At 44.1% G+C, this 25177-nt stretch overlaps 1 protein-coding gene across 13 annotated transcripts in view; it reads left to right on the top strand.

Annotated features, from left to right (window-relative positions):
• The window catches only part of CADPS (calcium dependent secretion activator), a 204146-nt gene that overhangs the window by 161189 nt on the left and 17780 nt on the right, over positions 1 to 25177 (top strand). For 4 of the 13 annotated variants that reach the window (XM_066558057.1, XM_066558059.1, XM_066558061.1 and 1 more), the window contains 8 exons: positions 474 to 620; positions 3718 to 3873; positions 6633 to 6780; positions 11050 to 11064; positions 12388 to 12462; positions 13527 to 13610; positions 18657 to 18689; positions 21296 to 21403. In XM_066558057.1, the coding sequence (XP_066414154.1) occupies positions 474 to 620; positions 3718 to 3873; positions 6633 to 6780; positions 11050 to 11064; positions 12388 to 12462; positions 13527 to 13610; positions 18657 to 18689; positions 21296 to 21403 (766 nt within the window). The remainder of the gene's footprint in view (positions 1 to 473; positions 621 to 3717; positions 3874 to 6632; positions 6781 to 11049; positions 11065 to 12387; positions 12463 to 13526; positions 13611 to 18656; positions 18690 to 21295; positions 21404 to 25177) is intronic. The other 9 variants (XM_066558058.1, XM_066558060.1, XM_066558062.1 and 6 more) reach the window with 3 other exon arrangements.

The raw sequence follows: 25177 nt of genomic DNA on the forward strand, positions 1-25177 counted from the left end.
AACTCTTATGGCTGGAATTATAGACTCTCTCTTTATTATTTCAAATTCCAGTCCCTTAGCAGATCTCATAATTTAGTACTTCCATTGAGCCTATGTGTGTAAGAACTGAGACTCTTCCTTAAAAGAGAGATGTTTTGGAAGAAAAGCTGCTCTCTGCACTTTGAAATGGTATCAGGACTTGAAGGTGCAGTTATTTTCGCAGGTGTTTAAATTCTCTGTCAATTTTTCCCTTTGCAATTCTTCTCTTCATTCTGGTTTGCTTTTTTTCAAAAGGAATTTGAATTTTATAGCAGACTGAAAACACAGTACATAAACTTTCATACCCATGCTTCTTTCTGAAATGTTTTGCTTTAGTTTTTTAACTGTCCTCATGCTGTGAACTTTGCAGATTTGTTTCTGAGTGTCATGTGCTTCTGCTACATCGGCATTGTCACTGTTATGGTATTTTTTCTTTCTGTCTGTTTCTTCCACAGGAGTTTAACAAGTAATCTGCCCAATGTGAATCTACCAAATGTGAATCTCCCTAAAGTACCAAATCTACCAGTTAACATCCCACTAGGCATCCCACAAATGCCTAGCTTTTCTGCACCGTCATGGATGGCTGCTATTTATGATTCTGAGTGTGTATTCAGTTCAAATTAGATCTCATTTAAATTTAAAGTAATCTTGGCATGGATATGTATTGTTTGTTTCTGTGCATTACATAAAACTTTAAAGAGTGATACAGTTAATTAGATGTTTTCTGAATGAGACACTAGTGAATTTCTGGCATGTGTATTTTGAGGGTTTTTTTGTATAAACCTTGAAAATTTGTCTCAACTCCCACTGAGAGTTTGAGCAAGTATCTTGCTTTACAAAATAGCTGTCAACAATGGGGTATGGTCTGAATAACATACAAACCACAGAACTCACAATGTGACATTATGTGTCTCAGCAAAGAGTTTTGTCCAAAAGAGAAGATTAATCAATTTCAATGCCAGTCAACCAATTTCTGTGGACCAGATGTAGATCTAAAAATTAATTTTATTTAATGCGAGCTCTGCAATTCCCAGATAATTTTTGTCTTGACTTTGGTGAAGCAGTCTAAGAAAAAGGAGCACCCTGTAACAGTTTTCATTCGTGTTGGGGGATGATCCAGAGAGCAATTAAAGCTCCATAGCCTTCATTACTGCCCAAATAATGCCATGAGCAACTAAAGAAAGAGATTTTCAATGTGTTAGATTATGGCTTGGAAAATAGTGTCAAAGCAGTCACTCTGTAGGAGCCTTGAGCTCTGTGCTCCCAGCTTCCTGCCTGAGTGTCCCAAGGTATGTGTGTGAAGCTCAGGGGGAACATACCACAAATCCTCAGCACAGATTAGGCAAGTTCTCTTTTAGGAGATTTCTCAGTGAGCAGTGTGGAGGGTGGTACCCAGTGGGCTCAACCCAAATCTCATCATTTGAGGTAGCTCATCTCCCAGGATATCCTATCATGGGAACTGCTATTTGTCCATTCTCCTTCTAAAATCCTGGAGAGTTATTTAGGGTCAGCATAGGCTGGTCTCAGACAGCACTGTGGTGCTTTTCTTCTATCCTCTCACTTAATAGATAAAATTGAAGAACTCACCCAAGAATCTCCTGTTCCCTTGTGCTGAAACACCCTCAATTACATCTACACCTGGAGTCCACCAGAACGCCTCTGCCATTAGTCTGGCACAGGCAGGATTGCAGAGCACTGGTAATGAATGAAAGCAAAGAAAACACTGATGTGAGATCTTTTTAAATAGATTTAAAACCTTTTAAAATATTAGCATGGTTGTTTATGTGTCAAAGCCATACAACTCATATTCATGCTAAGATAGTTATTTTAAAGGCTAGCTTAGGCAGTTGTCTGTAAAGAGTACTTGAAAGTTTTAATCTTGCTCTGTGCATGCTTTGTGGTATTGCCCTTGAAAAGATAAGAATCATGTAATGACAGAAAATTGGATCATCCCTCTGAAAATGCTTGAGCATCAATGGTGTATTGCAAGCTGCCGGCGTGATTAGAGTAATTGTGGTGCTCACAAGCAAAATCCGAACAGTGCATTTTGGAAATGAATATACTATATTGTTTACTTGGATGGAGCCCTAATCAAAAGTGAGAAAAAGACTGAGAATAATTCTTCAAGAATTTTGAAACCAAATGGATGTCATAATATTGCTGTAGTAAATACCAATTATTGCATTTGTACACATTAAATCACTTTAAATGTAAATCCATGCAGTTCCAAAACTGGAACTAGATTTTAGATTGTTAAAGCTTGCTTACACCCAAGCACAGGTTTGAACTAAAAACTCTTGGTAGATGAACGTGTGAGACTGTTGTCCAAATTGGTCCCCTGGCAAAAGGAAATGCCTGATTCTTTATCTTTTCATCTCCCTGGTTCCCTTTTACTCACCCTTCCCCTCCATCAAGGACATGTTACCTGTTGCTTAGTGTCAGATATGTTTCTCCTACAACCAAGACTATTCATTCTTTATCTTGTTGACTCTGCTAGCCCAGGCTCCCTCAGGACCCCTCTGGCATGTTGGGACTACAGTTCTCACCTGGGAGTAGCCCTGTTTGCATTAGTTCCCAGCTCCTCTAGCATTAACTCAATGCAGCTGGCATCTGTCACAATAGAAACACCCTCCCTCATCTGTTTCTATAGATGATGTCAGCACAAGTGGTAATGCATGGTGTGTTAAATATCTTATAAATTACTGTGTTAGCATTAGTGGTATGCGAGGAGGGGGTTGAAACTCTTGAAGCTCCCTTGGTAATTGTTCTGGAAAAAAAAAAAGTGAGGGAGAAGAAGAGAGGGAGAGAAAAGGGTTATAGATGCATAAATTTCTGTGCACAAACAGAGTGCAATCCAGTCCTGTATTTTTATTCTGTAAGTGGAGGTTTGAGATATAATTATACTGTGAAAAGAGCTGGTGTAGCTACACACTGCAGGACTAAAGACTTCCATCTGGGCAGGGGTGTGGGTACAAGAATATGTGCTTGGGAAAGAAATTGAGAATTTTGTGGCAGACCAAAGTTGTTGCAAAATAAATTTTTAAAAATGTAAATTTGTTGTCCTGTAATTGCCTTTGCAAAGAAAAAGGTGCAGCAGTAAATCCTGCCGAAACTCCTGGATATGAGATATGAGATGTACCCTTAGCTCAATTGACTTACCCCAATTTTTTTTCAGCTGTTCAAGAGATAAAGTGTGTCCTCGCTCACCACTTGTTAGCACTGTCCCTTACCTGGAAACGGGGCCACACTGGGGGGACAAGGCAAACCCAAGATATAACTTGGAGGGGGGAGAATTGCATGAAACCCTAAATCTTAATAACTGCATACAGCCTAGTATGGCAGTTATTATTGATCAAGGATTTTCTCCCACAATTTCTGGCCTTGATTCTTAATAATCACATACATTAATGTGGTTATTAACTAAGGCTGATTTTTACCATACACACGTTCTTCCCGTTAATGTGTGTAATTCATGATGTTGTCTTACTCATCTGGTCTGGAAAGTTTTGTGGGTGATGACAGCAAGGTAGATTAGGCAACTGTATGGTAAAACTCAAAATCCTGATGGTGGAGATGGCCAGCATTGTCCTGTGTATGAAACTGCTGTCTGCCTTACACTTGTTGCAGGAATGGTCTCCACATCAGGTTGCCAAGACCCCGATGCCATTTCTGACTTTTGTTCTCATTTTGTCCTGCCAGCAATGGATCAGGCACCTCAGAAGATATGTTCTGGAAACTCGATGCCCTACAGACCTTCATTCGGGATTTGCACTGGCCTGAGGAGGAGTTTGGGAAGCACCTGGAGCAGCGCTTGAAGCTGATGGCGAGTGACATGATCGAGTCCTGTGTGAAAAGGTGGGTGCCCATGAGGGATCCTGGCATGGTTCTCGCAAGAGCTCACGGGATGCAAAGCTATTCCACCTTAAAACTGGAATTCACCCCATTGCTGTCAGTCGTGGACTCTCCCAAGCAGGCACTTGTCTGTTGAGACTGAGTGCTTATTCACAGTAAGGCAATAAATCACCCATTTTTCTGTGCTTTGTAGTAATTACTTATTTTCAGTGAGGTCACATCTTTGTAAATGCAGTTTGGTGTGATGATTCTGACTGCTGAAGGCATACCCACAAGAAAGATCCCAGCACCTGCCTAAAAAGCACAGATACATGAAAAAAAACCAAGAAAAAATTATTTTAAAAGTGGGATAGTGTGTTGCTTGGCACACAGGTTTCACGTCTGCCGTTGATTGGGAAAAGCTGTTGTATCATCAGCCACATTATAGCATAGTTACCTGCAGATCTTCCAAAACAGAGATATCTTTAAGCAACTTTTAGACATACTGGCAGCTGTCATTTTGAAAGCAAAATATTGAAGTTAAATTTCCAACTTTTCCACTGCAATTTATGTCCATTTGCATCAGAGATAACAAGGCAAGAAGAAAAAATGAACTTGGTATTTCTTTGTGCAAAAATTCGTAGACAAAGAGATGAACCAGAGAAAAAATGGATACCAAATATAGTCAATACATGCTAATATTAACTGCAGGGTGTGATGTGGCTGTCCTGTACCACACTTTCCTGGCCACTCTGCAAGTGTGAGTGTGGCATTTATTTTCAGTACAATCCTCACTAGCCTGGATGTGCAGTATCAGCACAGGGGAAGGCACATTCAATCCCTGAGATGCAGGCAGGAAGGCAGATAGCTCGAGGCTTGTTCTCTCACCATTCTGGAATAAACCCTAGTGCATTTTAAGTGCAATGAGATGTGTTGCATTTAATATCTTTGACATAGAGCAATTTATTGCAGCAGCCCATCTTTGGTCCTGTGTCTGGCACAAATACTGAGCTTTAGTTGTCTTTCAGTTGTCAGACTGTGTTTTAGGAGAAAACCCAGTGATGGAGCTCTGCTCTCTTCTCTGCTCTAGCACCACCAGTGAAACTTATTTTCTCTTTTTTCTTTTTTTCACTTGGGATTAAGGCCCCTTTGCTGTCCCTACAGCACACTTATAGCTGCAATGATCTGTAAAAATCAGAACAAGTTAGCTGAGCTGAGATAACTGGGAAAAATAAACAAATTTCCAGGTACATCTAAAGAAGAGCTTGTGTGCCTGGAAGCCAGGTGGTTTTTTTCCCTGATTTGCCTCAACCTTTCTACAAATGTGTTGTCCCTCTGTAAAAACCTGGCCCAGCTTGTATTGGTACAACTATATATAATGGTTGTGAGCATAAGTAGGAACATGCTCCTTTCCATGAGGAGATGGAAAATCCCAGTCTCCTTGGGTCCTTTCAGTAATTATCAACATTCTAGTCCCCGAGTCCAGGCTAAATCTGGCACTGGTAATTAAATCAGTTCAAATGCCATTGCTGATGTAAACCAATATGCTGCCTTCCCTATTTATATCACCTGCAAACAGGGCCTGGCTAAGGTTTCTTTAGCAATTTCAGTTTGACACAACATTTTTCTTCGCGTCTGTCTCTGAACTGTTGAATCCATGGAGGAGCCACCCTGCCTTCCACACTGGGTTGTATTTCAGGGCTGTCAGGAAAGCAGCCCTTGCAAGGAAGGCCTGTTCACTAATAAATCCAGGCAGAAGGACCTACATACCAGCTCCGATCTGATCCCCAGAACGGGAGCTTCACATTCATAAATGAGTTTTCATTTGCATAACCCTTGGAGGATCATTTAAGTTCAGAATTATTCCTGAGCTGCAGCTGATATTATTTGTTATTTCTAAATTGAAGCTCCTATGTTAATTTATTGGCAGATTCTGTGTGATGTGATAATTGTTCTGTGTTAGGTTAGATTAGTGAAGTACCTCTGGAATATGAAGAGGGGCTCTGAAAAAAGGCAAGGCAATGCCCACCACACTGGAAAGCATTCCCTTGTTAGACTCACAAATGCCTTGGTATTTAAAATAGGACATAGGATCAGATTTTGTAGGTTTTGGCCTAACAAAGGTTTGGATGTATCATGGTTTGTTACTGCCAGGGATGTCAGACTTGATCTCAGTGAAACCTCAGGAGAACAGGGAGGTGGGTGATGCAGGTGTGTTCATATGCCTGTGCCTGTGCATGCTTTGCAGATACAATCTGGTGAATGTGTGTGGTGCAGGGAAACCACTTCTGTGAACTTACAAGACAATTAAGAACTTCCAGTGAGCAAATACTATCATATCACTATAAATGCAATGATCTGGCAGTGTCCTTACAGTCAAGCAATGAAGGAGCTTCTGTTATTTGTAGTTGCTGTCAGGGAGCAATAGGAGCTTCAGTGCAGCAGGGTGTGGTTATTAATCAGCTAATGAAACCAAATTAAAGGTGTGCATTGACACTGCTGTTTGTAACATCATCACACTGTTTATCAAGCATAAGAGAGTCACAGTTTCCCTGAAACTGTTGAACACTTTATAAATAATGTGTATTCTGGAAAGGGGGTTTCTTTTTAAACAGGAAAATCATTTTTAGAAAAAGCACATTTGTAACAATTGCACTGTGGCACTCCCAGCAGCATTCAGTTTTCTGGCTCTCAAACTCCTCTCAGTATTGTTTCAAATTTATTTTTATTGTCTTAGTATGTTTAAAAGCAACTGAAACATCATCTTCTACTTTCCTTCACAGAACAAGGATTGCATTTGAAGTAAAACTGCAGAAAACCAGCCGATCAACAGATTTCCGAGTCCCTCAATCAATATGCACCATGTTTAATGTCATGGTGGATGCCAAAGCTCAGTCTACAAAGCTTTGCAGTATGGAAATGGGCCAAGAGGTAAAAATGCAGGTTCTTCCTTTCACAGCTTTTAAAGGCAATGTCATGAAATTTCCTGTCTCCTGTTGTGCTCGTTTCAGAGACGTTGTATCGTTTGTGGATTTAGCCTTCCATAGAGAGTGTGCAGATGAATGTACAGGGGGTTGCTCTCAAATCTAATGAATAGAAACATTCGGAATCCCTGTCACTTAGGAGTGGCTTTTTGCAAGGACTGTGGTATGCATACGGTATCTCTCAAGCTTGGTTGTTGCATGATGACCATACAAATTGAGTCATTAACTGCACCTTGGAGCCAGGTGTCAGCAACACACTTTCTGTGTATGGCTATTTTCTGTAGAAAAACATAAGGAAAACAGAACTGCCAAGTTGTTGCTGTGATGCATGTAAGGGAAAAAAAAAACCTACAAAAATAAAGAACTTCCAAAAGTAGATTGAAATTCCAGCTGCTTTGCCTTCCTCGAGTACTGGCTGTAATCAGCACACTTGATCATTCTGGATTTCCAGGTTCATAATGACTCAAGTTCCCAAATAACAAACCTGTTTTAATTAATTGCTGACTTTTATTTTCTTCTGAAGCCATAGTTGCAGATTGAAGTTTCTGTGAATTGACCTATGAATTAGAAAGACATGGCAAATTGGAATGAATTAAATGCATCAGAATGCTCATTTTGCTCCAGTGACTTCAAGCCAAATTGAATATTCATATACCAGTTTAGAATAAATTCACAAATACTGTTTGGCTCACCTAGTCCGCTGCTTGTCAGCATTTCCTAGATAAGCCTTTTCACTACAGCTTTCCATGGTCAGATTTTGCAGTGAATCATTGCTAGTTGTTCCTGTGTTTTTTCAGTTGTTCACTTCAATTTGTTCCCCTGAAAGAACTTGCTCCAAAGGCCACTGGATGTAGCAGGGCTCTCTGCCCTGATGTCAGTGGTGTTTGGATCAGATTCAGCTGTTCTTTTTATTTTTCTTATACATATTTCAGTTCTGACATTTTATTTGTGACATGCACCTTGTAAGATATTTCATACTGCCCATCATGAGGTCTTACCTTGTCCTCCAGATCAGCTGGAGCAGATCTTGAGTGGGCTTTTGTTGTCCAGGTCTGGACATGAACTTCTCTACCATTTTCTGTTCCATATTCATACCCATGTGTCTCCCCAAATCCCTCAGCCTGCAGCTGCTGCAGCATCTACCCTGTCAGCTGCAAAGGTTTATGTTTGTGATGTTCCCCACTGCAAACCAGGATCAAACCCTTATACTGGCACAGTCCCTGGGAACAGGGAGATTTTGGAGATCATGAAAACAAGGGAGGCTCATTGCATTCATTAAACTGCCAGGTTAAGTATTCAGATGGCCCAAGACTGATCACATCAGCACTGTGCCCGGGTATCGTGTGACCAGGCACTCACTGCATCTTTCCATGCTGACATGTGATGCTCCCTGATTGCCACAGTTTCCTCCAAATTCTGAGCATCAGTCCCACTGCAGGTTCAGCCTGACTCAGACTGCAGGAGACAGGGGAGGAGGTGGCTGTGTGGTTGCTCCAGCTGCAGCTGGGATCAGCTGCAAATCTGCCTGGGCCACTTCCAGCAGGTGTTTGGTGCAGCAGCTGCGAGACAGCTAAACCCCTGTGGCAAGCAGCAGTTGCTGGGACATGAGGTTTTTAACAGATAGCTAAACTAATGGAACCTGTAAAGCAGACATAAATTATTGGTGCATAGGTTACCATTTAGGGCTGCAGTATCTTATACACCCTCCCTTTTTCTTTTTTTTTTTTTTTTTTCTTTTAAGTAGTATTACTACCTCCCCCTCCATTCACTTGTGCCACTCTGTGTTTTGACTATCTCCATCTCCTGTTCTTGAAGCTGTCTAAACCTGTGTGCCAAGGTGGTCAGGCTGAGGAGGGTAAAAGTTCCCATGTAGATCTGTCATTACAACCTGGGAGAGGAGGACAAAATGCCACCCTGCCTCGTCCAGTCCCACTGGAAGTGATGAGACAGTTGGAAATGCAGCAGAGGCATGGGAGCCTGGGATTCCAGCCTATGTCCTTCTCAGTAATATGGGGAGCTGGGTCTGTGCCTCACTGAGTCCCTCTGTCCCCCCATCTCTGGTGTGTAGCAGCTGCACAGGTCAGCAAGGAGAGGAATGGACAGACAGGGAGGGACAGAATCTCGCTGATGGGACCATCCATCAGTGCCCCAGCTGGCACATGGCTCCTCCAGCCTGTGTCCCTGTGCAGACAGTTCAATGGCAGCAAAAAGGGCTCACAATGCCCACCACAGAGCTCAGGTGAGGCCTTTGGCCCAGACCTAACCAGAGATGACATTTTTGTTAGAAACAATCCACACATTTTTCTGACAGTTCAATCTGTATTTGGGCAGAGACTCTCTTGGCACCTTCCTTGCCTAGACCTGACCTTGGTCTGTGGCTTCCCTCCCACCCCAAAGGCCTTCCCTTCCACACTACCTTCAGCCACACTCACTTTAGCAGATACTTGAATGCGTTTTGCGAGCATTACCCTGTGAAACAAACACCCATCATTTCATTCCATTTCCTTGTCTCTAAAGGCAGCTGTTAAAACATTTGGTAAACATACTTTACCATCTTAAATATTTATTTTTCCTCTGAATTTTTAATACATCTAAGGGGATAAATGTATGTATTAAATGTTTCTCAGTTGGTCTAGTATGTTTCTATTTAATATCTAAGGTCAGATGGTCCTTAGAGAAATACAACATACACACAATCTGTTACATGACAAGGCAAGATACTCATCACATAAAGTCAAGTTGAATCATTGTAGTGCACTGATTATGGATTGTAATAATTGAGCTAATAGAAAGCTATGATGAACTTGATCGAGAGTGGGGGCTATGCTGGGTAAAGCAAACCAGCTCTGTGATCTTTAACCTTGAGTGTTTCCATGAAGAATGTAGAAGGAGTGTTGGAATTGCTGGTTTTGCGAGCCAGGCATCTGTAGCAGCACCAGGCGCTCGCTTTCCAAACGGCCGCCGTCTCTGACCTGTCCTGGCCGAGGCTCCCCTTCCCGAGGTGGAGCTGGGGCTGTGGCACTGGTGGCACAGGGTGCACATGGCTGTGGCTGCCTGGGGCAGGCCCTGTCCTGCATGGTCACTGCCAGGGCACCGGGGCTCACTCTGCCCTGGGGATTGCGGCTGCGATGGGAATGAGCGCTCAGGGTACTGCTACACCACCTCGGTGCATGCACAGGCTCCTGTCCTGCTCTCAGAGCTGTGGTTTTATTCCATTGGGGCTCTTATTTGCTTTTGAAACAAGCTTGTTATTGAACATGCATCAGTCAGTGCATTTCACAGTGAATTGCTTTGCACATAGCTAGTCATGATTGAATTCAAACTCATGACTTACATGATGAAAGCAGTTAGCTGAATACTTGTTTGCAAAGTTTTACACACACAGAAAATGCAGTTGCAGAAGGAAAACATAATGGGAGAGACACCCCAATATATGCACAACCCCTTCTCCATTTCCCTTAGGAAGTCCTGGCTGTGTCTGCTAAGCACATCAGCAGCTTCTACCTGTACCAAGCTGTTACAGGTCCCTGTCGCCCCACAGCTTCATTCCAGCTGTGCTGGGAAAGGCCAGGTCAATCCTGGGAGCTGATAAGGCCTAGCTCTGCATTAAAGATTAATCATAACTATGATCCCATAAGGGACTTGTGTATGTCTTGACCTGCAAAGCAGGACATGGAATGGGAGCTGCCAATGCAAGTATCACCCGCTTGTTCGTGTATGTTTCCCCCGCGTGGGCCCAGCAGATCGCAGCCTGTGGCGTGGCCGTGCCCGTTTGTCCTCGTGCCCAGGTGAGGCTCTGAGTGCCCCCAGCCAGGCCTTGGGCTGGTGCTGTGCCATGTCCCCTGCCCTGGCCCTGCTGCCCTGGTGAGGGCTGGGTGGCTGCCCCGAGGCTGAACCCTGCCTGTGGACAGCCGGTTCCCTTCCTCTCCGGAGCCAAATAAAACCATGAGAGAGTGCCAGGTGTCAGCTACAATCTGGTCCCTTCCCGCTGTTTTACTGCCACCAAATCCTACAGGTAGCGATCTCTGGCATTTCAGCGAAGGAGGTTTTGACCCCATTTCATTTTCCATTGCTTATTGTTTCTGTGCATGATGCTGCTGTTCTCATACGTCTCTTTTTTTAAAAGATTTTGGTTTATTTATTGTTTATCTTCATATGTTCTTTTTCCTGTCTTTTGCACTTTCCTCTTTATTTCTGTCCCCAATCATCTGAAAAGTTTGCAAAAGAGTGGGTAAGTGTGTCCTACTTTTATTTTCTTTTTCCCAAATTCCTATATTAATGTTACTGCCGTAGAAAAAAATCCCCAAACTGTAGAGCAGTTCAGAGTACCGATCATACACTGAGACCAGCAGCTAGCATTTGTAAAGCCCTCACAGTCTTCCTTCCCAAAGTCTGATTAGTATTTAAAGCAGATTTGTCTCTTTCAATGTGATTTGATGTTAACATTTTAAAACAATATTAATGCCAAGTGGTAATGAATATAGTGACTAGCACCAGTGCTTGAAATGTTTGACTGAAAAATCAAATGTTTTGTGTTGGAAAGCAGTCATAATCAGTATTTTCTCAGTCCATTGAAAATAAGAATATACTGTATGTTTTCACTAATTAAATCTTGTATTGGAAACAGGTCTTTTCTAAATTAGTAGAAGACTGTATTTTAGTACCTATTCTAGCCATATTGCAGCTGATTGCATCAGAGCTCCCAAGCTAAGCAAGGTTTGGCGTGTGCAGAAATTGGGTTGAAGACTCAGAAACGCTGGTGCTGCAGGCACAGCCCTTGGTCAGCCAGTGCTGAGCCACTGCTACGGGATCTGCCACTGCCCAGGGCTCAGGGCTGCACTGCCTTTTGCATGGGACAAAAAGGCTCATCGTGGTTTGTTGAGTGGTTTTAAAATCTATCTCACAGTACAAAACAGCAAAGTATTGGAATGAGTGGTTAACTTGGGCCATGTGCCTGCTGAAGCTGGGGTAGCACAGGTTCAGCTGCTTTGCTGCAGTAGGTGGGAGGGGTGCTGCGCCATTCCCAGTGGTTAAGCCCACTGCAAGGTCTCCTGGAGCAGCACATCCCCCCCATTTCCATGCTGAGGGCTGGGTGGTTTGTGGTGCCCTTGGAAGGGGCTGCCTGTGCCCCTCCTGCAGCAGGTGTATCCCACTGTCTGCTGCAATCCATGTGCCAGGACAGGATAATGCCCACAGAGTGGAGCAAAGGGGCTTCAGAATCTCTAGGAACACGGGGTGCTGGTTCTCACAGGGATGGTAGAGGCTCCCTTCTGACATCCACACATGGCTCCCAGAGCTGTGGGCACACAGAACAGGGCAGGGTTTGCCCAGGCTTCAAAACTGATGCAGGATTCTCCTGAACTCAAGGTCTCTCCTACAAGTGTAAGTAGTCACTGGCCACTGCAGTGGGGCCCAGGGTAATAATAAGCTGCATAATTCTTTGATTTAATACTATTTATTGTGGCTTACCAAGGGAAGAGACTGACAAGTGTAGAGCTGTTGGCTGTGATCAATGCTAATATTTTCCTCCCCCTCTCCTTTTATTTTTCTTTAGCACCAGTACCATTCAAAAATAGATGAACTAATTGAGGAAACCGTCAAAGAAATGATAACACTCCTAGTGGCAAAGGTAACCCTCAGCTTCAGGTGAAGTGATTCACTGTTAACATCTTTAATATGTGCGTTTCCATTAAAATGTGACACATTAGGATGTTGAATTGGCTTCTTGTTTCTCACAGGCAGGATCATACATCTCCCAGTCCTTTCATGGTGACTCTTTGTTGATAAGGAGCTGCATGAGACGTAGTACTCTGCTAGGAGGATTGCCATACTGGGCCAGAAGTGGCTTTAAGGAATGGGTGTTAGGTTAATGGGGTAACAGCCCATGGTCAGCATCACCCCACAGCACTGGGGTAGCTGCAGTCAGGGGGTGGCACTGCTAAATGCTGCTGCAGAGCCATTGGGGTGGCATGCAGAGGTGGTCACCACTCCTACGCACGAGGTTGTGTGGACAAAATAGCTCATCTTGTGCAAGATCACCATATGCTCTTCTAAGAAATTAATTTAGAGATGACAGTAGTGGGAAATACATTCCAAAATGTCAGGTTTAATTGTTTGGAAATTGTTTTTCATCGGAGTCAGCTTCTGTAGCTTAGCTGCCAGCATTCCCCTTGGGTGGTTGTGTAGGTCTGGTGTGCTGTGCTAACACGGAGGGGAATTGGTATGTAAGGAGAAAGATGGTGGGGTGTGTTTTCCTCTAGTTTCAAACTTTCTGAGAACAAGTCATCCCTATTATACAGTGGAGACCTTTAAACATAATCCGCCAACATATGCCAGTTCAATTCTTCTGCAAGAATACCCAGCTAGCTGCGTGCTTGCCACTGCATACTGGGAGCAGGAACCACAGCCTTCCCCAGCCAGAGAGGCTCTGCTGGATTCCCCACACACTGCCCCCACCTCGTGTCCCTGCACCACCCAGGACACTGAGGGGGGGATCCCAGTCAGCAAGAGGTACACCACAGCACCCAAAAGGAAACACTCCTTTCTCCCCACTCCTTGTCCACTGTGCTCAGGGAGAGGTGGTCCATTCCTTTGGCAATGCTTAGAGGTCCATTGGTTCCTTTGAAGGTGATGCAGATTTTTACACCTTTGTCCAATTATTAAAAATAATTGCAGTATTTTTTGTCTTTGTAGTTTGTCACCATTTTGGAAGGAGTCTTGGCCAAACTGTCTAGATATGATGAAGGGACTTTGTTTTCTTCATTCCTGTCATTTACTGTAAGTACAGACTATATTTCCTTTCTCTTTCCTTTTTTTTTTTTCTGAATTGTAGCGTCCTGCTCTTCTGGGACTAGATCAGCTACCTAATAATTCTTCCATTCTTTGGTGTTTGATCACTGTAACTCCCACATGAATAGATAAACAACCTGTATGCCGATATACAGTACATTAGCATCCAGGATGCACAGAGAAAAGCCATCCCCATCCATCCTTCAGCTTGGTGAAGTTTATTCTGTAGAGGATACATATGAAGATGAAAAAAACCATTGCACTGTACATGCAATTAGCTTCATTGTCTCTTCACATGGCAGGTGTATTCCTCTCAGTCTTCTGGCCATAACAGTGACCATTAAATAGTAAAGAGCAAAATAAGGGAGATCTAGGGAGTGACTATGTGTTTCTAAAAGAGAACAAGGTAGGGGAAATGCCATGAGGTCACGAAGCACAAGGTGCTTCTAATGCCATATTTCTCCATAACACTGAGGAACCAATTCACAGCTCACCACATATTTCCTAGCAAGGTATAGGACTAGACCAATATCTGTGCAAAACTGGCCTCAGTATCCAGCAATGGTTTAACAATCAGAGCTGTATTCCAGAAAAGTGTTGTGACAGCTTCTTAGGATGAACACATGGCAGCTGATTTCCAAAGGTCTTCTGAAAATGCATGTGCCAGAAAGTTTACAGGAGTGTCTCTGTGCAAGGAGGACTTCACTTCTCTCAGCTCACAGACACTTGTGCACATGAATGCCTGTGGCTGGGCTGCTTGGAAAGTTGTGTTCACATTTCACACCCCGGTCCTTTTGCCTTTCTGTGAAACCTCTCCTGCACTGACTTGTTCACAGAGACTGGGCAAGAGGCAGAAGGCACTGCTCTGCAAACTGGGAAGGCTTTCCAAAATCTCATTTTGGAGTTGTCTTAGTTCCTTGCAAATGTCTGCTGTTTGCTACTCTTGGGCCCTTTTGCTGAGTTTGAGGCAGTTTGTAGGATCCATCTGGAAATGGAGATGGATTTAGGAAGGCTTAACAGCAGAGGCAAGAAACTGCTCTTGGCAGCTTTGTATACACAGTCTGGCAGCTTATCTGAACCACCGTGGGGTTCAAACTAAGCATTCTGCCTTTTCAGGTGTGCTGGAGGCACTTTGTTCTTCAGAGAAGAGAGGAAGGGAGGGTGTTCCATTCACTGCCCTGCCGTGCAGCTCTTCTCCCTGGATAAACCCTGTGAGGTTACAGCCCCAGGGCTGTGCTCACCTGTGCTCGAGGGGATGCAGGGTATGGATACCTGGATACCTTCTCTCATTCCAGTGCTGTGGAGGGTTAGGAAATGCTTGTGTGCCAGCAGCAGAGGATGTGGAGGCGGCAGCTTTCCAGGCATCGGAAGTACCGGCATCAGCCCGTGTAGACAGAGTAGTGTGCAGCCCTTCCTTCCCCGTGAATCCAAGCTGTTCCTCGGTTGGTGCTGCACTGCTCCCACCACATCCCACTGTTTACACTGCCGAGTGCTGCTCCCTTTGATTGCTGAGCAAAGCCCCAGCTGCACCTGGGCTCTGGGCACCTGTCAGGACCAGCATGTGGGTGCATAGGGTTCAGGCATCCTCTCTGCTGCTCCCTGACACTTACTGACAATTAACTGCCCAGCAGCAGCAAAACAAGCTGTCCCACTCCAACAGCCCCACAGCCTTCAAACATTTTCCCAAAGCCTGGATTTCATGAGTTTTCAGTCAGGAAGGGATGTGTATCCAAATAGCTGCTGTGCGTGGTGTGTGCATGTCTCAGGAAAGTGTTGGTCCCTCGCCCACAGCAAGTGGGCTGGGTACACGACAGAAGAGCAGGATTGCTCCTTCCTGACAAAGGGATGTCTCTCGCTTTGGCCCCCATATTTGCTGGAAGCCACTGGGAGAGGAGGCTGAGGAGCAGCCCTGACCCCTTGGCACTGGGCTTAGCAAGTCTCCTCTCCCTGCAGTAGTAATGTGACTTGCTGTGTTTAGTCTTTGCAGTGATAAATACAGAATCTCTCTCTTGTTACAGCATGCTTGCACCACCTCCCACGTTTTCCCTGTCTGAACAAATACAACAAAGTGTGATGGTCCAAGCCACTGAGCTCCAGAAAGCATTAGTCTCCCACCCCCTTCCACCAACTTTTCATCGCGTGTTTTCCAGGCACTCTGCAAGTGACATGTACTCGGGGGTCTTGTGACAGACAGTTTTATCACCTAGTAGGATATCCTCATTTCCAATTCTTGCCTCGAAATTCAAGATAAAATTAATGCATCTGTTGTCCTAATAAATTCTCACTAGCCACTTCTCCTTGCAGAGCACTTTGAGAGGAAAACACCCTTCTAAATTTGGCCAGACTTTTTTTTTTTTGTTTGTTGCTACATTTGAGTGCATCTTGGCAGCAGCAGCCCAGGCCCTGGCTGGGTGTCTGCATGTGCAGATCCACTGGCTCACAGGAATGCCAGCTGCTAAAATTCCCTGTAATCTGGATGGCCTCTGTAGGCAGAGCTTTACACCTGTGGTAATTATAACCAAAGATTCCATGCTACCCAAGGGAGACAGAAGTAAAAGATCTTATTTTTGTTCTGCACAAAATTTGTATGGTAAACTGAGATGTTTCATGGCAAAGTCACATACTTTGTGAAAAACGGCAGCCTAGCAAAAATCACACAACATCCGGCAGTTTGGAAATTTCACTAAATGTAGCCAAATCTGACTTTAAAGAAAAACAAGTAATTATTCTGATTAAAGGAGAGTGGGCAGGAGAAGCAGCTCAGTTTTTTTGTGGGTGGAGGGAGGAGATCGCAGGAAGCTGAGTTATTCTTGTCGCCTCTTGGCTTTGGAGAAGGTAGTTTGAAAGTGGTGCTAAGCTGGACCCAAGAGTGCTAAATCCACACTCAGCTGGCAGGTTTGCCTCTGCCTGGTTTCGTGCTCCATTTGATATTTGAAGGTACAGGTGCAGCCCTGAGGAAGGACCCCAGCTTGACTTCTGCAGGCTGTTGAGCCACATCATTTTCCAGGCTTTCCTCCTGGTTGTTGGGCTTTGCTGCTCAGAAAAACTGCTGGTTTGGTGCTCACATGGGCACCCTGCCTGCGTGGGTGTGCCATGACTGCCTGCTCTCCTGGAGCTGCATCCACTGGATGGGCTCCAGCTGCCTTCACACATGGAGGCTGAGGCTCCTCCGCTCCCATTCCGCAGGAGCAAGGGATAGCACTTCACCACCTCCCCAGAAAGTTGTGAGGATAAATGCAGAGACAGGGCAAGGTGTCCAGCCAGCCAGCTGGAAACAGGAATACCTGGAGACAGCACAAGTGTTTGCTCTGGTGCTGATTTTGCTGTCTCCTTCATAAAGTCATGTGCTGGGACGTTCCCCGTCCCCCTGCAGCCTCTCTGGCAGGCAGACCTGGGGTCACACTGCAGCAGCAGGCGCTCGGTGCCCTCCTCCTGCCCTTCCCTCTGTTCTTGCCCCCCGGCTCGGCAGCCTGGGCGCTGCCAATGCTCGCCGCGTTCACCTCGGCAATTACCACCAGTCTGGTCTTTTGTATCGCCTCATTGTGCTTAATTATGCACCCCCCACACACACCATATGAGTGCTTCCACCCACTCTCACATTCTGTCTCACACATACATTCATTCTCTCATTCGGGACACATAATTTATTCATCCCAAGATGCAACTGTGTGCGTGTTATATTTAGGCTGTTTTAATGGTAGCTTTAGAAATATTTAAAAGCAGGTGAGCTTTTACACCCAAACAAAGATGGCCGGCAACGCTTACCCTAATTAAAAGCAGAAGCGTTGTGGAAAATCCCAGCCATCCTCTTTCTAGACACTGTGCCTTATGCTACAGTGGGAAAAAGGTCTCTGTGGCCAGCTGGGCACTGCTCAGTTGGAAGAGTTGGCCCTGACGTCAGGGGCCACCCCGCCTCCCGCGCCAGGCAACATGCACCCTGCTGCATGGAAAATCACAGACAAAGTCAGTGCGGGGTCTTGCAGATCACACCAGCTTGTGATGACACCCCAGAGTGCAGTGTCCATCTCTGATACCTTCCCTCCAACAGTATCTTCTGAAAAGGGAGGAAAATCAAGGGAAAATGAGGTAGCTGTTCAGTCTGGGAAGCAGAAAAGCTTCAGAGCACCTTCTGCGTGGCAGGGCGTGAGCACACTGCCCCAACATGGTCTGCAAGCTCTTGCCAGCATCAGGGCCAGCAACAAGAGGGAAAATAATAATTTTTTTTTTTAATTCACTTGATGTGGGGGAAGAACAAGTGAGTGCAGGAGAGGCTGCAGGTGAAAGCAACAGGGATAAGTTTTGAAACGTGAACACAACTTTCCAACCAGCCCAGCCACAGGCATTCATGTGCAAAACTTCTCAGAAAACCTTCAGCCCAGCAAAGCATCACAGGATGGGATGGAAGGGACCTTAAAAATCATGTTGTTCCAACCCTTCTGCCACAGGCAAGGACATCTTCCATTACCCATGTTAGTCAAAGCCTTATCCAGCCTGGTCTTGACAATGTCCCAGGAGGGAAGCACACCGTGGGCAGGACGATGGGAAGGGAGCAAAATTAGGGTCCTTTCTTTTGTCTAGCTTGGTGCAGGCCCCTGCCAGCCTCACCATGCCATCATGGCCCTGCTCCCAGGGAAGCTGGCATTGCTCCTGGGATACAGCTCCCAGCAGGAGAGACATGCAGTGCCTTGGGAGACACGTGGCATCAGGTGGAGAGCGAGGCCTCCGAAGAAAATAACGATGTCTTCTTACGAACCCCGTCTTCCCCCGCTCGCTGAAGTAGAAGCACAACTCCCACACTATCATCTGCTGCTATTAGAGCTTTAGCAGCAGTAAAGTTACCTCTCCAAAAAAAAAAAAACAACAACAAAAATACCACCGTTTGAGACAGGAAAGTGAGTTTCATCACCCTTTTCAACCTACTCAGCATTATGTTGTCCCGAGTCTTGGCTGGAGATGGTCTTAGAGAGTTTAAAAAAAAAACAGGGACCTGAAAAGGTACTGGTGGTGTTAACTCTCTTCTTGTTCCTTTTACAGGTGAAGGCTGCTTCCAAATACGTGGATGTACCCGTAAGCACAATTTAAACAACTTCTGTCATAGTAATTTGCATTGTGCTTTGGTTTATGGCATGTGTAGCAACCCACATTATGCATTAACAGCCAAGATTGAGCCATGGGCCTTCATACTTCTAACATTTGAACTGGAAAGGATATCTCCATTATGTTAATAATGAGCAGTTACCCTCTTATGGAGACCTAAGAGGCTGTTTAGGCAACAATTTGCAGATGGTGTCAAAAAGGTACCATATTTATGCAATTGGCTTGAATCACATTTGAAAAAAAAAAAAATGGGAGCAGTGCATTCTGTTGATTCTTCATTTGGACTTGTACAAATACAGTATAATTTCCAAACAAAAAGTCCAGACATGTTAGAACTGAGCCAACACACATCTAACACATTAGCTAATCTATTTTATTTTTGTTCTTCTAATTGTTGGTTTATTTTACTCTTTTGGAAAATGACTTTTTTATTACTTTGGGGAAATGGTGATGAGCTACCAACATGTGTTTGGGAAATTGTTAATGAAAATAATTTTTTCCATTTTTCTGTAATTGGTGTAGGGAAACTGTACATCGTCTCCTCTAATTAGACCTTGATTCATAAGGAAAAGAGCCCTTAATGTTCTTAGACAGAGCACTTAACTTGCCAGAAATTTACATTTAAATTAAGTTGAAGTGTAATATATGAATGTTGGCTGGAATAAGGGGTTACTGTAACATTTACAGGCAGAAGGATCCTGAGCAACTGCAAATGCAGAAAAACAGATATTAATATACCACACCAGTTCCTGCACCCAGTAAGAGGGCAGTGGAAACCAAGAGTAACTCAGTTGAGTCGGATGATGTGTGTGCATAATGTGTGTATATTTAATGCAGGTGTGTTGTTCTGCATGTTCTCATATGACAACGTGATAAATTTATCAGACATCTTGGACCACATCATCTGCATTTGGTTTTTTTCAGCCCTTTGGCCCAACCTAAATGTTGCCTACAAAATTATCATATCTTGAGCCTAGCATGGAAAAGACAAACTCTTGAACATTAAGAGGTGTTGCTTGGTTTAAAATACCCCAGTGCAGATCTTGGCATCCTATTCTCTTGGAGTAATAAGAGCAAGATTTTGAGAGCCTTGGGAAGAAAAACTCAGAATTTATTTCTTGCCCTGAAAATGTGGAGATCCTTCAGATGAAATGTCCTAGTTGCTTCAATGCATCTTAAATATTTAGTCATCAGAAATTTGAACACTGAACAGTTATTTTAAGTAACTTCTAGGGTGAAGCATGGCCTTCTCTGAGGCCGCTATGTTCTGAAAGTAAAGCATCTCCAGGGAAGTGGTCTTAGTAAAATGCTGTGTAACCCTTTCAAGCTTTTCCAAAAGATTTGTACCTTGGACACCCTTAGGAAGTCTGCAGCAGGGTCTGCTCCTCTCCTCAAAGCCAGACAGATGCTCCAGTTCTTTGTGTAAATCAGAGCAGAAATCATTCACCTGGGTTAGTTTTCAGTTGTTTCCCCACCTGCCCCTGGAAATGAAACCATATTACGGAGGCTTCCTTGACAGCCTCAACATTTTTAATGAACTGAACCACCAGCCTCACACAGCCCCCAGACCTGTGCAGAGGCCACCCCATGGTCCGTGAGCCACTGTCTTTCCAGGGGAAGGAGAAATAAAAACCTGTTCAGCTGGAGGACAGAGGGGAAATCCTGGTGTTGAACAGAAACCCACCACTTAAATTTAATTCTGCAAATGTTAGTTAATCTAATTCTGCAATTCTGTTGCAATTGTCTTGGTACAAACCAATCCATCTAATCCTGCCTTGGAAGGGGTACAATCAGCAGACTGAAAATTGCTTGAAAGTGTAACACTTGACTACTGCCACGTTTGTGTTGTCCTCATTGTTTTTCAAATTAATACCTTGTCATTGTTGCAGTAGGTGTTAAGAAATGTCACTGCCTTCCCAAGGGCCAAGCACTGGCCCTTTGCTTGATAATTGTTTGCTTTGTATTAAAAAACTCCCTTCCTACTGCTTTCCAAACTGTCCTCATTTTCACCCTGGAAATTACATGGATGTGCTAACTAACTTCAATTTACAGCGGCTGACAATTGTACCTTGCAGAGAAATGATACTCTGTGATCTGAGGTAAATCACAGTAATGGAAACTAATGACACTAGTTATTAACAAACTTACAATGTGCCACACAAATTTAAGATTTTGTGGCAGCTCTTGTAATGACTCGTGTTACCATGTTTTAATGGGTTTCATTTGAGGTAAGTTTGAATCCAATATAACAAGCAATGTGAACTCAAACAAGAATTTTTTTTTAAAGTATTTTCTCATCCAGCTGCTTCAGTTCCTTTTACTGCTTTAAAGCAATGCTGTTACCCCCAGAATCTTGCATGCTTCTAGATTTCTCTTTAAAAATCAGTTAAATTCTGCAGAGAGCTGTAGAAATGTGACATCAGGTAAGTGTTCATCAGGTAAGGAAAGGGCAAACTGCAGGAGGACAGCAGGAGGTGGAAGAGAAGGAAAAGCAGTGATGAGGCTGCACAGAGAAGCTGCCCCCTGCGTCACTATTCATGTTTTTCTCTCTCTCTCTTCTTCTCTCCTCCATGCAGAAGCCAGGAATGGATGTTGCTGATGCCTATGTGACATTTGTCCGCCACTCTCAGGATGTCCTGCGTGATAAGGTCAATGAGGAGATGTATATAGAAAGGTTATTTGATGTAAGTAAATGCCCTCTCCTCCTTGGACACCAAGCAGGAGAGACCCAAAATGTGACAAAATAAGACAGGAGGATAAGTCACATTTTGAGAAAATTTATTGGTTACAGCTTTAAAAAAATAAATCTTTCCCTTCTTTCTGACTAAGGCTCGTATCTCCTCTCTGCCTGCTTTAAATCTCTAGTCTACTGTGTCTTAGTCTGTGTGTGGATTTTAAAAACCAGTATCTTCTAAGAGAGCTCTTTAATATGTGTTAATTTCTCTGTATCAGAACATCTCAGTCATAGCTCTCACTGTTCAAATTTGAGCCAGGTTTTTGGCAGATGTGTTTGCTAAGGGCCAACTCTTCTGCATGTTTTGCATTGTTTCATTGACAAGCACTCCAAATCTGACAGCAAATTTAACATACTAAACTTTAATTTTAAAAGCTAATCAAAACAGAGCTGATTGTGAATGGGCTTTAGCATAAAGGAGGACCATGTTGTGGTGTCTGCCACCAAAGGTAAATTTGAGACATGGTCTCCTTGATGAAGATGGCTGGTAGGAACTGACCCAGATGTTCATAGCTAATTTTCAGTTGGACAAGATCAGTTTGTTGGACTGTGAGAGAACAGTGACCTGTGATGCCTGAGTTTTTTAGGTTTGGATGCATGTCAAAAGTATCTCTGTTTCTGTTGCTCTTGTTTTGTTACAGCCTTTCTGTCCTTGTAGCTGTTCTATAGTAAAGGTTTTCTGTTGATGACCAGACTGCAGCATTACTGTTTCAGTCTCTCTAGGATATTTGTCCGTATCTCAATTTCTGTTTGAAGCAGCTTCTTTCCCTACTTTCCTTCCTTCCATCCTCAGCAGTGCCATGTCTCAGTCTCCTGGCTCTGGAACTCTAACAGCCTTCTGTGCTTTCTTTACTCACTCTTTTGCTTCCTCAGTGTGCAGGGAAATCTGCTTTTTCCCCAGCCAACCTCTTCCTTCACTCAATACTTCTCTTTCTGCACATTACCTGTCCCTCAGAAACCTCTTCTTCCTTTACAATTCCCACTCTCTCTTTTCCCCATAACTTACCAGATTAAAATGGAACTTATCTCTCATGTCAAATGTTTTATCACATTATATCAAGTGGCATGAATTAAGAGTCAAATAATCTTACTGTGTACATCTACTAGCATGACCCATATCCACTGAGAATGCCTCATTCATGCACAGAGCACAGCAGTGCCTCCTCCAGGCTCGGCTCTGGGGAGAGTTTGCAGCGTGAGCACCAGACAGAAAATCACCCATCAAGCAGGCATGGGGAGAAAAAACAAAACATGAAACAAAAGACTGTCGCTTCCATCTGCAGCAGGCCTGCGAGTGCATTGCTCGTTTGTGTTGAAATTTATTCCACGAGCAGTTAAATTTCCAGAGCTCATCTGGACTGTTCTTTTCAATGCCCACACCGCCTTTTCCCTCATCCTTTCCCTATGATTCACAGTTGGTGTGTTTGTACCGATTTGGGCCATTATTTCCAATTTTCAAAAGGCTGTAATTAACACAAATATTGATTTCAGTTTGATCCACTCATACTTGGTTTTACCAAGCCATATTTTAAACAAATTAACAGTTGACATGAACTAAAAAGCAAAAGAGCAGCTACCTTGGTGGAAAGCAAAAAATGCAAAACCCTTCTTTCCCTCCCTGCTTTCCTCAAGTCTCCCTGAGCCGTGTGGAATTAAATAATCAAAGATGGGGTTTTTACATTGCTCTGCCTGTTTTGACTTACACTGGCTGCAGGTGGGAATTGCAGCATGTGGGAGCTGTTCCCATTCCTGTTCCCATCCCAGTGGGACAGAGCTGGGATCTGATGCTACTGGCATGTTTGCATGTGTCTCATGTGTGTGAGCGTGTGCCCGTGGGCAGGGCAAGCTGTGGGGCAGTTGCTTTGCAAGGAGGGAATGGATTGTGCCAAGCCCTTGTCACCCAAAACTTGGAATTATGTTTTGAGCAGTCATGTGTTGTCTTTGTCAGGTTGCAGCTGAAGGATCTGGCTCCTGTGGTCAGATCCCATCATGGCTCAGGTGCTCCTGGTGGATCAGTACCAGCACAGGGTTTGCAAGGGAGTCACCAGACCCCATTTAAGCTGGTGCTGTGTTCGCCCATGTTTGTGTAAAGACGGGAGCAAATGTGTGACTCCATTATTGAGCTCAGAAAGAGCCCTGCAGCCTTTTGCCCCTCTCACCTAACCCAGCAAAGCAGCATGGTCCTGGGGTCTTTAAGCTCCTTTGGTCTTATTTTCCAAGGACATTTCAGGTACTAACTACCTTGTTAATAAGAAAGAGAAGAGGAATAATCAAAAATGGTATTTATGATGCTAAGTTGGAGTTGGACCTTATTTTGTTCCTTCTTCCCCCAGCATGGCAGGGGAGCAATCCTCTTAGCTGCAGTTTGTCCAGGCAATGAGATTATTAACACTTTCACAGCCGGGTCCTCAGCTGGTTTAGTGCAGCAGTGCTGGCTTGCCCTGGCCAAATCTCAGTCCAGTTTAGGCTGTTGCATGCCAATAGGGGCAGCAGTGGCAGGAAACAGCTTAAACCTGCCTGCAGGCAAGTCCTGTGCACCCAGTGGGGTCCCAGTAAAGACACTCACAGTGTGGGCTACATCCCCTTTCTGCACAGTCCTGGGCAGTGCAGGAGCAGAGGTGCACAGTGCAAGGTTGTCTATAGCATATTTTGTGGGGTTTGAATGCCTGGGATACCTGTAATCCCCACACTTCTCTGCAATCCTGCCCTGTATTCCCATTTATTCCCCATTTATTTCCTCCCCAGAACAGAGGCTGCAGAGTATGTTAGGCCATGTCCCCAGAGATGCTGGGTTAATATGTCTTTTCTTGGTATTTGCCATGATTTCTTAGCTCAGAAACCATCTCTCTTCCCCTGCATCGCCTGACTTGCTCATGCCTGCAGAACAGGGCTCTGCTCTTTAGGAGATACTGGTGTTTGTGGCAGATTATTGTTATATTTCTGTGTGGTCTCTGAGTTAATCCTCTTTAATTCTGCAAATTAGTCAGGATGGGTTTTTCCCCCTCCCTGAAATAGAGTCATCTTAATTTTAAAAATCTGTATTCTTGGGATCATTGAATGAACAGATTGATTGTGGAGTTCTGCTGGTAATCAAAACCTAACTAGCTTTTTGGCAGTGCTGTTTACTGCAGAGTAACATGACTTATTTACTTGGCCTGGTTCACTAATTTGATAACATTTAAAGCTAAAACACTGTAATAAGGCCCATTGGTAGAGAGCAGTGGTAACAGAGGAGTTTCAGAATAGCATCATAGCATTCTCTCCCTGCACTCCTATGCCTGGCTGGGTGCTTTGGGATTGAAACCCTATGGTACTTTGCACACAATGCAGAAGGATCACAAACTCTGTGTGGTGCCTGACAGGAAGTGAAATTTTATCACTTTTTGCCCAGAGAGGGGAGCAGAGTTGACATACAGAATGGAACTTTTTGTAGGAACAATGAGGCAGAAGCAGGTGGGCGTATCTTAAACATGGGAAAATATCTTCAGAGTGATCTTGAGTCTTCAGACCAATCCTGCAAAATTCAGGTCCTCTTTGTCTTAGGTCACTCAGAATTTCATAGGATCAGAGTTTATACATCTGTCATTTTGTCTGAAGGCAGTGGGAGTTTTACTTGTGAGGGTTGTGCCCTTTGACAGAAGTTATTTCTAGATCCATGCATGTGTGTGTATCTTTACAAACACCCTTAGATACTCACAGTATAGGTTTCAATCCGTCATAACAT

Source organism: Molothrus aeneus, chromosome 12 (genome assembly GCF_037042795.1).
Source record: "Molothrus aeneus isolate 106 chromosome 12, BPBGC_Maene_1.0, whole genome shotgun sequence".
In the NCBI taxonomy this organism is placed as follows: Eukaryota; Metazoa; Chordata; class Aves; order Passeriformes; family Icteridae; genus Molothrus; species Molothrus aeneus.